The sequence below is a fragment of the Coffea eugenioides genome, chromosome 3 (assembly GCF_003713205.1).
Source record: "Coffea eugenioides isolate CCC68of chromosome 3, Ceug_1.0, whole genome shotgun sequence".
In the NCBI taxonomy this organism is placed as follows: Eukaryota; Viridiplantae; Streptophyta; class Magnoliopsida; order Gentianales; family Rubiaceae; genus Coffea; species Coffea eugenioides.
The window spans coordinates 5,415,951-5,430,919 of NC_040037.1; the positions used below are offsets into that span (position 1 = coordinate 5,415,951).

Here is a 14,969-nt window from a genome sequence, read left to right on the forward strand (position 1 = left end):
TAAAGTTGTACTTTAATTAACATGAGGGTATTTTAGTAAAATAGTTACCTAAATTGATGATTCCAACAAAGTTAACTACTTTTTCTTAAACTGTGTGAAAAAAAAATCAGGACTATCAAAGTGGGACGAAGGAAGTATGAAGTATTGAATTTGAACCAAAACATTTGACAAGTAACAAATGATTGTTCAACTTCAACCCAAAAGAAATAAAGAAAGAGGAAACTGCTGTCCATTTAATCTCTCCCCTAACTCTTTAACCTAATTCCTGTCCTTTATTTACTGCCGCCACTAATAGATGCTTAGAGAAACAATTAAATTTTAATAATGTCATTATACTCATTCTTGTCGCTATGGTCAAAAAAAAAAAAAACCTCTGTTTATCCTTTAATCCAATTCTTTAGTTATAATCCAAGAAGCACTGAAAATCTCTAAAAATGACTAATTGCTTCATTATTACATAAAGAAAAATTATCTCAAGAGTGAAATTGAGCTAAATTTTCTAAAATACTATAATTGAATTCAACAAACATTTCCTATTGGCTATTTAAATTTTCAAAACTTTTACAAATTCATAATTAGATACTATATTTTTGTATCACAATTAAGAAAATAACTAAGATAATAAAGAAGGGTGCAGATTATCGAAGAGTCAAAACAAATAATTAATTCAATTAAAGGTAAATAAAAAGCTCAACCATTTATCCATGTTGGAAGGTAACAAGCTTTAATGTGCAAGAGTGCTCTGATTTATACAACAGTGGAAAGAGATTAGTTGGATTATGTAAAAAAAACTATTTATTAATTTGACTCTATATTTCTCTATTTAGAAAAAAATTAGAGCTAATTCTTTTAGTCATTTGAATAGTTTACAATTAAACAAATAAAAAAGCCAGTAATGTCCCAACAGCTCTTTATTCTTATTTCCATATGGTTTTACAGACCATCACAATCCACATTTCTAGTCCTCATCTCTTTTGTCTCAATCTCTTTCCCTTTCCTTCTTACACAGATCCCTCTCAGAATCTATTTTCTGCCCGTGGATTTCGTTTTCCTTAGATTCCTCCCTCCAGAATTAGACCTTCTTCTCATTTTCCTCACCTTCTATTTTCACTCAAATGTATATATGCGTTTAATTGTTCACTTGTTTCCCTTGTTGGATGCAAAACCAAACTGGATTTCTATTTAATGTACCTTCTTTCTTCCCTTTTTCTTTTCCCTGCATCCCAAGATGTAGATTTTAAAAGGGTCAATTTTAATTCGTTAATTTATTGAAAAAAAAAACCATCTTTTTCAGAATTTATGTGAAAGAGTACATAAATTCTTGAATTCCCAAGCTCATATATCAAGACTTGATTTTGGGACTTGTTTGGTTTTTGGTTAATTTGTTTGTCTGCTGAGGAATTTTTTTTGAGGTGGGATTTTTGGATGGTTTTTTCTCGCTTTTCTTTTGATGGTGGATCTGAAGATTGTCTAAATATTGGAGCTTTGGACGATCGATCGAAGGAAGTTTTGATGGTTAATATGTGGAATGTTGTATTCGGTTCAGCTTGAAATCAAGAAGGAAAATTTTTTGGGTTCCTTATTTTTTTGACCTCATTTTTACCCCTTAATATTGGCTCTGAAGGGTAGTTTTTCTTAGAAGGTTTAGTTATGGATCATGTGATTGGTGGAAAGTTTAAGCTTGGCAGGAAGATTGGCAGTGGATCATTTGGGGAGCTATATTTGGGTAATTTTAGCTCCTATGCTTTTCTATCTGAATAAATTTTTCTAGTTTATGTTGTCATGGTATTTTTATGCGTTCATGGGGTTTATTTGTATTTCAGGAGTAAACGTACAAACTGGAGAAGAAGTTGGTGTAAAACTTGTGAGTGCTAAACCGTTGTTTTAATATTTACATTTAATTTATGCTGCGCTTAGTTCTTTTTGGTATATATTTCTGATGATGCGTCTTCGGTAGTGAATAAAATGAATTGCTGATCTCCTCTCTGATTAGTTTTAGTTCGCCGGTCTAGTTGGTTTTTGAGCTTTTTGATATGTTTTTGTACAGATATGCCTTATGACCTATAGAGTTACAGGATTTTGAGCTTAGTAGGTTGGATTTTAAGTTCGATTTTTCAAATGGACTTGTCATTGACGATTCTTTTCTTAGCATGTAAATTAGGAGTTTTAGTTGCCTGATGTGGCCTAAATAAATCATTAGAGAGTTGAGTTTGAGCTTTTTGTTAACTATTGGTATCATCATTCCAGTTGACTGAATTTACTACTGTTGAAATGTAGCAGCATGTGCTTATCCTAGAAAGCTTGTTGAATTTTTTCCAGGAACCACTTAAAACTAAGCATCCTCAACTTCACTATGAATCAAAGTTGTATATGCTTCTTCAGGGAGGAAGTGAGTATTGAATTGTTTCCTCTTGCTATTTTCCTTTCCCTTAAGTGCTTATATGGTAAAGATAAAGCTCTTTGCCAATTTTTCCTTTTTTTTGCATGAAGCTGGGGTTCCCCATCTGAAATGGTTTGGCGTTGAAGGCGAATACAGTGCCATGGTCATCGACCTTCTTGGCCCAAGCTTAGAGGACTTATTTAACTACTGCAATCGAAAGTTCACATTGAAAACCGTTTTAATGCTTGCAGATCAGCTAGTGAGTGACTTACTTTGTCAGGAAAGTTTTGTTTCACTTGTAGCTACTCTACTTATGATATCTTGTTTACGCAGATTAATAGAGTTGAATACATGCATTCTAGAGGTTTTCTTCACCGTGATATCAAGCCTGACAACTTCTTAATGGGTTTAGGGCGCAAAGCAAATCAGGTTAGACCATTTTCAACCACTAGTTTCTGTGTTTTGTTTGTGTGAGTTTATTGCTTTCGTGGACTTCATTCATGTGTTTCGTCATTCCTTGTGTATTTCTTTGTCACATTAGAGGCTGACCTGGAGTTAAGCAAATGAGGTCATGTCTTACTTTTGGAGATACTGAGGTCTAGGATTTCTGTTGTCATTTCCTCTGGGGGCTCAAAATTTGGGAAGTGTGTTGGCAAACACAAAAAAATGTATTATTGACTGTAATCTTTTTGAAGGATTAGGCTGGTATCTACTGCCTGTAAAACTGTTCTGGAGATAGCGAAAGTGATGCAAATTACAGTGGAATGGCCATTTATATTATTGCTAAACTTTTGAGTCAAGTGAAACATTTAAAGTGCATATTATTTTTGGATGCTGGACTATCAGAATAATGAAAGAGAATTCCAGAGGCACGGTTAATAGTTTCTTCTGTGGTCTTAAAAATGAAGGCTTCCGCATATCCTAGTGCTAAAGATTAGTTTTTCTGTTCCTTGAATTCAGCTTTCCATGTTTTATGTATTTTCGTTTCCTGTCAATGGTGTAATGTAAAATTCATGCATGCTTGTTTGTGCTTTGACTCTAAGATTGACATTTTCTGTATTACATGGACCACTTCAGTCAGCAAAATGATTTCTCCTCTGTTATGTACTTAAATTGTTCTGATACCATAGACCGAATATAGCAAGTTGATATTTGGTTGTCTTTCACTACAATTTTTTTATACATACTCCAAGCACTTCCCTTAGGTTGTGTTTGGATTTTATGCCCTTTATTAATTTGTGTAAATTTGACCATGTGGATCTTGACTTTTCCTCTTGACCCTCGAAGTTGCCAAAACAATCCAAACATTAGATACAATAATCACACAATTGGAGTCAAATAGATTGGACAATACTGAAATACAGAAGCATGCTAGCTTTTTAAACATGATGAAATGTTGTGTAAGCTTCCCACCAAGTACCAAATATAAGTTCCTTTTCCATGTATTTGGTTTTGGCTGTTCAACTAATGGAACAAAATACCATGACCATAAACTATGGTTATCTCATGTTGTCATCTGTTTCTACAATTGTCCATTTGCATTGACAGATACTGTAGTAGTGCAAGCTCTTTAAGCTTTCACTTCTGGAAGAAAACAAAGGCCTTAGCTTAGCTGTAGTATCTGGAATTTGTTTTATTATATTTTGTTTTTCCCCTTTTGAGGGGAGAGTGGGATCAACCTTGTGGTCAAATGTCTTCTGTCATGCATGAAGTGGGATATGATCCTACATCTTTTTCCGATTTTTCCTGACATCTTGATGGAGTGCTTGCAGAGGTAGCATTATAAGAAAACTGAACAATTTCCTACGCCTTCCAAAATCACAGTGAAAGAAAGAAGAAGAATATTAAATGCAAAAGGAAAAGGTAATAGAAGAATTAGTTGCTCATACATTCATTTTTTAGATGTTTTTTCCTTCATCATGGAGCTTTCCTCCTTGGAAGCAGGTGGGTTGCTCTTAACATTACTGCTTCCTCCTTGGAAGCAGGTGGTGACTTGTACAAGCATCAGGGTCTCATCAAGAGATTAGCGGGGATAAGTATGACCAGACAGTCCTGTATCAGTTTTAAATGCGGAGGGGGTTGGATAGTTGGCGAATCCATACAATAATAGCATTTTTATTTATGATGTATTAGGACTCCGTGTGCTGCTTAGAAATTTGAGGCCTTCTGTTTCCGCCTTTTGCCATTTCCCTTTTTTTAAATACTGTTTGGCTGCCTATCATTCTCATTTAAAGTTGTGAATGGTTAACTGTAACAATTTAGGTTGAGCTTCTGGCTTGTATTATTGCATTATGCATTGATCTTATCAACTTCAATTCTAATAAGTTTGGAGCTTTTATATATATTTTTGGTGCTCTGATTATCAAATCTGACAAGAATAATGGTAAATGAGTGTACAAACACGAATATCATATGCATGACTACAAACTTGTACTTGTTAGATGAGGTGATGCTGTATCTTTAGAAATTGTCGTGCTTGTAGACATGCAGGCTCAATTGCTCATGTTTCCTGCTTCCCATGCTCGTGTTTCCTACATTCCTTTGTGCAGTTGTATCTCAGTTTTCTTCATTTTGTTGTACAACAGGTCTACATCATTGACTATGGTCTTGCCAAAAAGTATAGAGATCTTCAAACACATAAACACATACCATACAGGTATTGGAATGATCATACATGCGCGTCATTTAGGTCTAAAAATTGTATCTGTTCTTGTTTTTTCCCAATTACCTTATCCTTCTATGAATCTGCATTTTCGTGTCTGTGAGATGACATTTGGAATCTGAATCTGAATGAGATGACATTTCTGCATTTACATAAATGTGCTATTCTATATGACTTTTCTCAACCTTTCTTTTTCTTTTTTACAGGGAAAACAAAAATCTTACTGGCACAGCTCGTTATGCGAGTGTTAACACCCATCTTGGAGTTGGTAAGTGAACCAGTATGCGGGTTAATTTTTAAGTTCATATTCTTGGATCCTTTCCTTGTGTATTCTTAGATGCGTCACATCGAGATTCTATTGCTCCCTTGCAGAGCAGAGTAGAAGGGATGATTTGGAGTCTCTTGGCTATGTGCTTATGTATTTCCTCAGGGGAAGGTTGAGTGAAAGTTCCTTACTCCACATCTTTCCTTTATCTTTGCATCGACTAATATTCATGAATCTGATTGTTTTTTATCTTTTATTCTAGCCTTCCCTGGCAGGGGTTGAAAGCTGGAACTAAGAAGCAGAAATATGACAAAATTAGCGAAAAAAAGATGCTTACACCAATTGAGGTACTCAAAAAATTCTTCTTGTTCAACTGTGATGTTGTCACATCATTAGACTTTTTTTTGGGTAAAAGGGAAATTTATTTTTCAATCTCTTTTGAATGCTCATGGTGAGGCTCTCTTGGCTAATTGTTTAGTCTGGACATCACACACCATACAACACCTAAAGCAGAAGCACATACATACACATACACAGTCATTCAATACCTGTTCACGTGTTCTTGCATGTGTATGCCCACACACACTATTTTGTATAGTGTAATTTGAATTGCTGTTTTGCTATGGGTAGGTGCTCTGCAAATCTCATCCATCTGAATTCATATCATACTTCCATTACTGTCGATCGCTGCGGTTTGATGACAAACCAGATTATTCATACCTGAAAAGACTTTTCCGGGACCTATTTATTCGAGAAGGTGAGATGTTTCATTAATCCCAAAAATATATTGCCAATATTTATAGAAGATTCTTGTCAAAGTTGATCTGAATCTCATTCTGGGTCGTGTTTTGAATATTGATGTAGTGGTGTCTGTTGCAGGTTATCAGTTTGACTATGTTTTTGACTGGACCGTGTTGAAGTACCCACAGATTGCCTCTAGTTCAAGAGCAGTAAAGAACCCAGGTCTGTTTAGGCTTAAAAACACTTGATTTTTTGGTTTTTGAAATCTTAGTTTTGACATGGTCATGTAAGATACATTTTCTGCAATCAAAGATTCCAATATGGGTTCCTGTAAAACCTATTTGTAGTTTAATCTAATGTTCCTTTACTTTCAGCCGTTCTTCATTTTTGTATTCCCTTCTCAACAGTTCAGTATTTATCCAAAAAAATTTTCAACCTCCATCCCCATCCTACCTTCATAAAACAGGAAGGGGAATAGAAAATGTCTACTCATCCAGATACATCACTAAAAGAAGGGTAAAGGGTAAAAATTGTATAAAACGAAAGGAATGTGAAAAATTTGTTTAGAGAGAGACAGTCAGACACAGAATCCAGAAGGAAAAGTTAGAATAGTGAACCGAGAAAATGTTCCATTAGCCATCAATATGGTTGTCTTCAGATTGAACACTTAATAATTAAAAAAAAAAAAGAAAGAGGAAAATTTTCTATAGGATAATTTCCTATTCATCTGGTGGGATGAAGGACAGGTGGGCATGTGGGAATTTGGAGGTTGCTGCAGGCGAAAGAGATGCTTCTTTCTCACCCCTGTTGTTAGCCTTTTTTAAATTCACCCATAGTGCTCAAGATTAGAGTGTCTCTGGTTTCATCTGGTTATGACATATCTGCTGTAAAATATTTCTTAGCTAATAGGTCCAGTTAGAGATGACGCTCCTATATTTTGTATTCATGAATAGTTTCAAAACACAACTTTGAAGTTTACTTCATTTGAACTGCTTATCTTTAAAGATAATTGGAATATAAGGTTACACTTTGCTCAATTAGTCAATTTAGCAAATTTTGTTTTTATTTTTACTAGCTTAAAATCACATTCTAAATTGGGCGATGTTATGTGAACTGCAACTTCTTAAAAAAGGGTTTGATTTCTTAAATAGGTATACGAATTAGTCCAGGTTTTTTTATTACATTTTGCTGGAATTACATCTGAAAATTGAATTCTGCTCTCTCAGTTTTTTCTTCATCTTGTTCCTCAGTCTTGTGTTAGTACCACCACTAGATTAGGTCTATAGTTGAATTTGGCTTGCTTGTGGCTAGCTGTTATGGGTATTTGGTCATATATGTGGATAGTGAATGGAACAATGGAAGGTTGTCAAGCCGTGGATTTTCAAAAAAGTTGCTGCAAAGGTGAAAACATTCGCAGTTTCTGTGTCAAAACACTTCTGGAATTGTAACTTTGGGTGCAAGGTGTATTAATTGTGTTTAAGCGCATTCTGTGAAAGGTGATGAGTCCTTTCCTGCCTTTTGCCACATGGAGATGGGGTAAAATGTATATTTTTGTGAAAGAAAATGAATGAAAACTGATGATAGAGCAAAGGAAATGTGTTTCATTATGATTATAACTCTTGGGGTTGATTTTGAATGAGTTGCAGTGAGGCTAGTCATTTAATACTTGTTGTAATGTGTCATATCTAGTGAGACAGGAGGTTCGGGATAAATACGAGTCATTTGGCAGAAGGAATGGTTCTGGCGCTGGCTTGCATGGGGATCCCCTGAGGCACAGAGCTTCTGAGGACGTGCCATCGTCCAAGGAGGTGGTGAGTGGAATTGCCACTGCTTCTTTGCTTCATAATACTCCATGTACTTGTGTGTCCATTAATCTCTCCTTTTCCTTGTGGATCAGCTGACAGATTCTGAAAGAGGGCGTGTAGCTCGAACTGGTAGCACTTCAAAGAGGGCTGTAGCCTCAAGCAGCAGACCAAACTCGTCTAGTGAACCTAATGAAAATCGTCCTGGCCGGCTGGGATCCTCGGGCACTGGTCGCCTATCTACAACCCAAAGACTGCAACCTGGATTTGAGTCCAAGTCATCATCTTTCACTCGAGTTGCAGCCTTGAGAGGTGGTCGTGATGATACTCTCCGTAGCTTTGAGCTGCTGACAATTGGCTCAGGCAAAAGGAAATGAGAATATCTAAAGATAATTTTCTGTATGAGACAGTTTCATTTCCTTCCGTGGTTCAGCATGGTTGTTCAATATCTTAAAACTGCAATGGCTGGACTCTGTTCCTAGCCAATCGCGGACTTCTTTCATCCCACTACCCCAGATCGCTTAACCTGTATTCTGCTCTACCAAGGCCTGCTTTTGCTTTTGAAGCCATGTAAACGTGTGAAAGAAAGAGATTAGTACCTTGTTAATTCTGAGACTTGAATGATAACACACATTTTTTGCGACTGTTGTCGTTGAAAAGTATATACTTATGACTTGTCTTCTGCTACATGCCCGGTGCATTTTTACGTGTGGTTGTACTGGGATTTCTTTTGTTTCTGGAAGAAAATTCTTGACTAAGGTGGATGTTCTTGCAAGACTAAGTTTTTACTGATAATTAGGGCTGCAAATGAGCCGAATCGAGTCGAGTTTTAGCCTAATCGAGCTGAACCTTGATTTAATTTTATTGAACTCGAACTCGAGCTCGAATAGGATGAGCTGATAATTTAAAACATGAGCTCGATTCGATTCGAGTCGAACTCGAGTTTCAAAAAAAATAAAAAATAATTATTTTATTTTTTAAAAAATAAATAAAATAATATTTTATTTTTAATAAATAATAAAATATTAAGGATATATATATGTGTAATTTTACTATTAAAATAAAAAAAAATTATATATACTCGAATTCGCGAACGAGTTTAATATTTTGAGATCGAATTGTTGCTCGAATTTGATCCGAATCAGCTCGAGCTCAACTCGGATGACTCGCGAGTGGCGCGGTTCATTCGCAGCCCTACTGATAACAGTCTCTGCAAATGTCTTCCCTTGGTACCTCTGCAATTCTGAAAACAAAGGGAAAAGTGAAGGAGTCCTAGGGGATCTATGCCCAAGGATCCTACTAGTTTCACGTCAGTCCAGTGTTCAGTAAATTTTATCTGCTTACATCATCATTACAATTTTCAATACACCTTTTTATCTTCCCAATTATCTTTTTATCTCACACACATCATATCACAAAAAGTGCTACAGTAAAAATATTCCAAATAAAACACAATCCAAACAAACCTTTCATCATGTGCAAGTGAATTCTTACGAGCAATTCTATAACATCCACATGTTTTCCTATAATGATTTGTGATATGCAAGTTCTTCAAGACTCTGCATATGGCATGCTTGTTTCTTTCTTTCACAGGATTAATTATGTCCCTGAGAAATCTTATGATTCAATCGAAATAAACTGAAGACTTTGTCTTCACTTCAAGTAGTAGTATAAGCATATACTTTTGATCATTACAGTATATTTTTTTATAAAACTTTCAAAAAATAACAATCCAAACGGGTTCATGTAGCATGCTTTTCTTTCTTTTTAAAAAAAAAAGAAGTTTCATGTAACATGCTCAAAGAAATAGAGACTCAATATGGTCAATGAATAATTTAGAGGCCATCCAAAAGTTTATTGCAAAACATGTATGTGGTAAGCATCGGATTATAAGTTTTATGTAGCACAATTGTTCAAAGATGGTGACTCCATATATTTTTTAGGGTCAACTTTTAACTTTCTCAGGCATCCATCTCAATGTCTCATAAGTACCCTGGACTATGAGGGAGACTTTTTTTTTTTTTTTTGTCGACATAGGGGTGTCCGGGTCAATCCTTACGGGGCCCGACTAATCCCCTGCGGCCCGGGCCTTGGCGCCCCAACCCGACCCAAGCACGGTAAGTGCGCGGAGGACTATAAGGGAGACTGATGAGAATGTTTTTTGAAGTCACTAGCTAGGAGGCTGGAAAACCGTGTTACGCACGGTTTTGTACATATTATAGTAGAGTGTCCATGATTACGTGCGATTATGTTAATATTTTTTTATTAAATAGTAAGTGAATATTTTCAAGATTACTTAACATGAAGGTTAATATTTTTGTAATATGCATTGATATTTAATAGAATTGTGTTTAAATAATATGGAAAATTATAATTTATTTACTGTAATAGTGAATGTGCTATATTTGTTAATAAGATTTGACCAATTATATCTAAGTCGTGAACAATAGGGATATTAGAGTCAAAGACAATTATTTAGCATATGGATGGAAAAAAAGGATAAAATTTTAAGCAATGAATATAAGGTGTACTATTGTATTTACTCACTTAATATTCAACAAATATAGACTTCTAGCAATGAATTAATGGATTTTCTTGAGACGACTCCCAACAACTACGATCATTTCTCACATTATAAATAAATAACTTCCACTCGATAGACAACTAAATTACACAAAAAATTAATAAAGCAACAACCACTAAAAGTATAAACACCTGTTTATCAACAGGACTTAGTATATAATTATCACTACAACAAAGAAAAAAAAAGCCGCATGATAATCACAATGGAAAGGAGGAGGTCGAAAATGGCTTGGAAGGTTTCTTAGCCACTTTGCTATAGCAAGTATTAAAATCCAAAATCTCTCAAGGGCGTCTGGATAAGTATTTTACCTTTTAAGGAAGATTAGTGAATCTTTTCAGCTTTGCTCAATTATTGAGTTACCATGAGATGCTCACGTATTCTCCTGTTGCTATAATAAGTAATGCATACTTAACAAGGAAAATAACATCCGTCCTTCAATAACTAGAGAACCAAAAATCATGAAACGTTAATTTGGTAAGAGATAAACGGCTCATAAAATTCTATACAATTAATTAAATAATTGCTGGAAGGAAAACAAACCAATGCATGACAATTATGTTAACTTTGGAAGTAAAATCCAACTTATACCTTAAAAATTAATATTTAACATGAATTGCTAATAAAATCTCCAAATAAAGGATGTTGGTGTAACAACAAAAACTTGAATCTAGTTGCTTGGAATTTTTATAAAGCTGAAGGAAAGTTAATCATAAGCGGACCACATAAAAGTCTTGCAAAGTGCAATAAAATCACGATAATTTTACTCCCGTTATTCATCGACTACTTTTGCTTTCTCGCAATCTCCGAGTCATTTTTACGTCGAATAGAATGTCTGAGAGTCATCAAAATATGAGCAATAATATTCTTCCTCAAATGATAATTGTGCTGCAATTGTCATATCATCCACTGCTTACCACATGCCCATTTTGCAATGGGATATTTGAGACCTTTCTTGATTTCTTTAAGACCACATGCCCATCTTGATTTCTTGATTTCTTCCACAACCTTTTCCTACATTAGGAAGAAGCAATGCTACAAACCATCCTACAATCCCAGCTCAACCTTACTCTGTTGGATCATTGACTATGACATCATTACAGGCTTTTCTACCTTGCAACCAAATACATAATCTAAGTGGCAATACCCCATCAATAAATCGACCTAATAGGTTTTTCTACAGGCGCAGTTGGGAGCTAAAGATTATACCAATTATGTTCCCATTAAACTCCAGTGGCTCTAGAGGGTTTGTACATCATAGAGCATCTAGACAAACAATTGAGTCAACATCTACAGTGATTGTACATGATTCACAACAGGCTTCAAGCCCAACTTCAGCTAACCCTGATCAACTAGCGCAAGTAATCCCAGAGACAGATGAAGCAGACCGTAGGAGGCAAGATCAAGATTTATGGAGTCATCATCCGCCAGGTGTTGGTGAACCAAATGAGGGACTCATGACTTGGATTTGGAATTAAAGCTATAAAGTAAATAATTAAAGGCTATAAAAGCAAAGAAACTTGTGTATTTATTCTTTTTTTTGTTGTCATGTGGCACTTTTTATTCAGTTTCACTATCCGCGAACATTTTAGTAGTTGTGTGAGAAAGGAAGTTTTTTTTTTTTTTTGTTTTTTAATTGTTTTCTTCAAATAATTCTGAAGCCCATGAATCCTTTTCTACCATAGTGTCTTGAAGAAACAAACTCAAACGTTTGAATATAAAAGGACAAGTTTGAGTTAGATTTAGAGAATAGACATTAAGCAACTTTGATGTTCAAGAGAAGGTGGGCTTAATCTCGGATTGGCCAAACACTATTAAATGGAAAGCACGAGTAAAAAATATAGATAAAATTGAGAATAATCAAAATCAGTATGTATCTGCAAGTGTGCACATTATGAGAAAAATATACACAAAAAGAAAGAGAGAAAAACATACCAAGATGATTGTTGTGGTGAAGCTAAATACTTTATTTTGGAGGGCGAAATTATGGTTAATGAATTAATAGAAAATTACATGCCTAAAAGGGGTTGTTGGGGGGGGGGGGGTGGAGAGAAGGGAAGAGTGGACAAGTGCATTTGTCTATATATAGAGGAGGATAGACAATTTAAAGCCTGCTTATCTGGATAAACTCTTGCTTGGTATACATTTTACAGATAAAAGTTTACTCTGCATCATTGATTATTCTTAGTTATGAATAACTATGTATATTAAGATTAGTGCAAATAATTCTTTCTCTAATGGAAAGTCACAAGTGCAGGCATCATAATGCCAAAGACATGAATTACCAAAATTTGGAACGACTGAACATTTGTTTTAAAAGAAGAATATCAACACTTTTAACTGTTAAGCTATATCTAATTTTCAAGGTATTTTACAGCATGATTTCATCTTTTGACATTGACTGCTCTATAGGAGTTATTTACTGATGGATTCTTTTGTAATAAGATGCAGGGTTGATGCAATTGTCGTAAATTTTTCTTTCGAATAAATCTTATATATACCAACAATGTATACACTATCACCGTTTGATTCATAATATATGTGCAAAAGTTAAATTTCAATTCAAATTTTACATAGTTATCATTCATCCAACGCTGACAGTATACACACTGTCAGTATAGGAAAGATTAATCTTTTTTTTTTTCAAAAATAAATTTTTTGGTAAGAAATTCCCAAAAATGATTAAGTCTATGACTATATAACTAGATTGTGAATAGATAAGATAACAAAAGAATATTTATGGGCTATTAATGTCTCACTAGCATTGTTGAGCAACACTATTTTCTTTTTTAATAAAGCGCACTTGTCACACATTCATTAGCGAAAATTAGTTTCCTTTCGCCCCCTTTTTAGCTAAAATGTAGTGCAAATATCTAATTGAAGTTAGTAGGCTGAGAAACCTCGCCAACCAAGAAGGATGGAGGAAATCAGGAAGAGACAATACAGCGTCGGTGCAAGGGAATAAAGAAGCGCGTTGGTTTATTTGTTTATTTGTATCTTCTGTTCCTTTTTTATCCATCTTTTTCCTTTCTTTCTAGTTTTCAGTCTTCATATTCTGTTCATTTGCAAATTGCAAGTACATGTGTAACTCCCCAAACTGCAAACTGCATGGATCTAGTTATAACTATGGTGTAAACGAGTCGAGCTCAATCGAGTAATTTACGAGTTTGCTCAGTCAAAACTCAAACTAAAACTTGCATTGATCGAATTCGAACTCGAGTTCAAGTTGCTCGAGCTATTTTATTTGTTTATTTGTATCTTCTGGTCCTTTTTTATATCTATCTTCCCTTTTCTTGCTAGTTTTCAGTCTTCATATTCTGCATGGATCCAGTTACAACGTATGCAATACTTTTCCATCTCTCTGAACCAGTGAATCAAATCATTCTTGATGATGCTAAGGAAATTCTCTATTCCCATTCTTTTTTCCCCATTAATCTGGTGTTCCTCAGCCAGTGGCAAGTTCAATCTTGTTTTTTTGCATGTCCCTGAAATCTTTGGCAGGCTGAAAAACGTTTAAAATCATGCAGTTTTAAACTACCAATAACAATAATTTACCAGACGGCATAATGGTGTGGCAAGGCAAGTCATTATCCAAACGAAAAAGTGGCAGCAACAAAGACAAGAAAGCATTAACAAAGATTTTGATTTCCGTTGTTGGACTTGTCGAAAATAAAATATCAGCGTTCACCAGCCACCGTCCATTCACATGACATGTCAAGAAAATAGCAGTTTCTGTCTTATTTACCAAACCAAGTCCAAGTCCCGGGATGTCCCTCCACTGGACCTTCTCTTTATTTTCTTCTTGTTGGAGCATAAGAATATTCTTCAATTCTTTAAAAGTTAAAACCCTCTCCAGCAAATATAAAGACAGAAAGAAAGAAAGAAATACAACTTTGTCTCTGTTACACCCCCCCCCCCCAAAAAAAAAACACCCAAGAAAAAAAAACATTAATTTATAGAACTTGAAGAGGGATAAATTCCTGTTAGTAATCTCTAGCTAAATATTGGATTTTCTGCCAAAGAAGATGAAAGAGAAAATTAATTTCTCACTTGCCAAAATAAAGCTAAAATAACAATAGTTTTGTAGTTGTATTCAAGAAAATTGACAAATAACAAAAATGTAGTTAGGGTTATGAAAATTAATATTCATTAATTTAATCTTGATTATTTTAAAACAATTTTCTTGAGATTTGACCGTTTCTCCGATACTGAATTCTGAATTGCAAGCCTAAACTTAGCAATTTTATTAGATGGGAATAACATGTAAAGGTTTTTGTATCATTTTTACTAACTCAAGCACTAAGACAAACTACTTTTTTCCTTTGTTTTTGTTTCGACTAAATGTATTTTCTCACAATAAAATGACTTTTACTAATAAAAGTTGTAGCTATGCTGTATTTCAAAGATAAAAAGAAAGAATTATGGCCCATGTCATGATTTTCTCTCGAATGGTTGGTAGTTTCTTGTGGAAAGTTTATGATAATTAAAACCAAAAGTATACCATAATGATTCTTCTTAGAGATAAACATTACATTAGT

General features: G+C 34.7%; 1 protein-coding gene across 1 annotated transcript; it reads left to right on the plus strand.

The window, feature by feature from the left end:
• Positions 1-936: 936 nt before the first annotated feature.
• LOC113765047 (casein kinase 1-like protein 11) lies at positions 937-8,537 on the plus strand. The gene is made up of 13 exons (XM_027309098.1): positions 937-1,726; positions 1,824-1,864; positions 2,320-2,389; positions 2,491-2,639; positions 2,714-2,809; positions 4,966-5,036; positions 5,249-5,310; positions 5,415-5,478; positions 5,570-5,654; positions 5,938-6,064; positions 6,187-6,270; positions 7,738-7,859; positions 7,946-8,537. The coding sequence occupies exons 1-13, from the start codon at positions 1,651-1,653 to the stop codon at positions 8,225-8,227; spliced, it is 1,329 nt and encodes a 442-aa protein (XP_027164899.1). The 5' UTR covers positions 937-1,650; the 3' UTR covers positions 8,228-8,537.
• The last annotated feature ends 6,432 nt before the right edge of the window (positions 8,538-14,969 follow it).

What these genes read in the sequence shown, in the direction of transcription:
- LOC113765047 (XM_027309098.1), top strand. Translation starts at nt 1,651, where the DNA reads ATGGATCATGTGATTGGTGGAAAGTTTAAGCTTGGCAGGAAGATTGGC. An exon ending in TAGGGCGCAAAGCAAATCAG is followed by an intron (nt 2,810 to 4,965) that starts GTTAGACCATTT and finishes GTTGTACAACAG; the next exon opens with GTCTACATCATTGACTATGG. An exon ending in AAGAGCAGTAAAGAACCCAG is followed by an intron (nt 6,271 to 7,737) that starts GTCTGTTTAGGC and finishes TGTCATATCTAG; the next exon opens with TGAGACAGGAGGTTCGGGAT.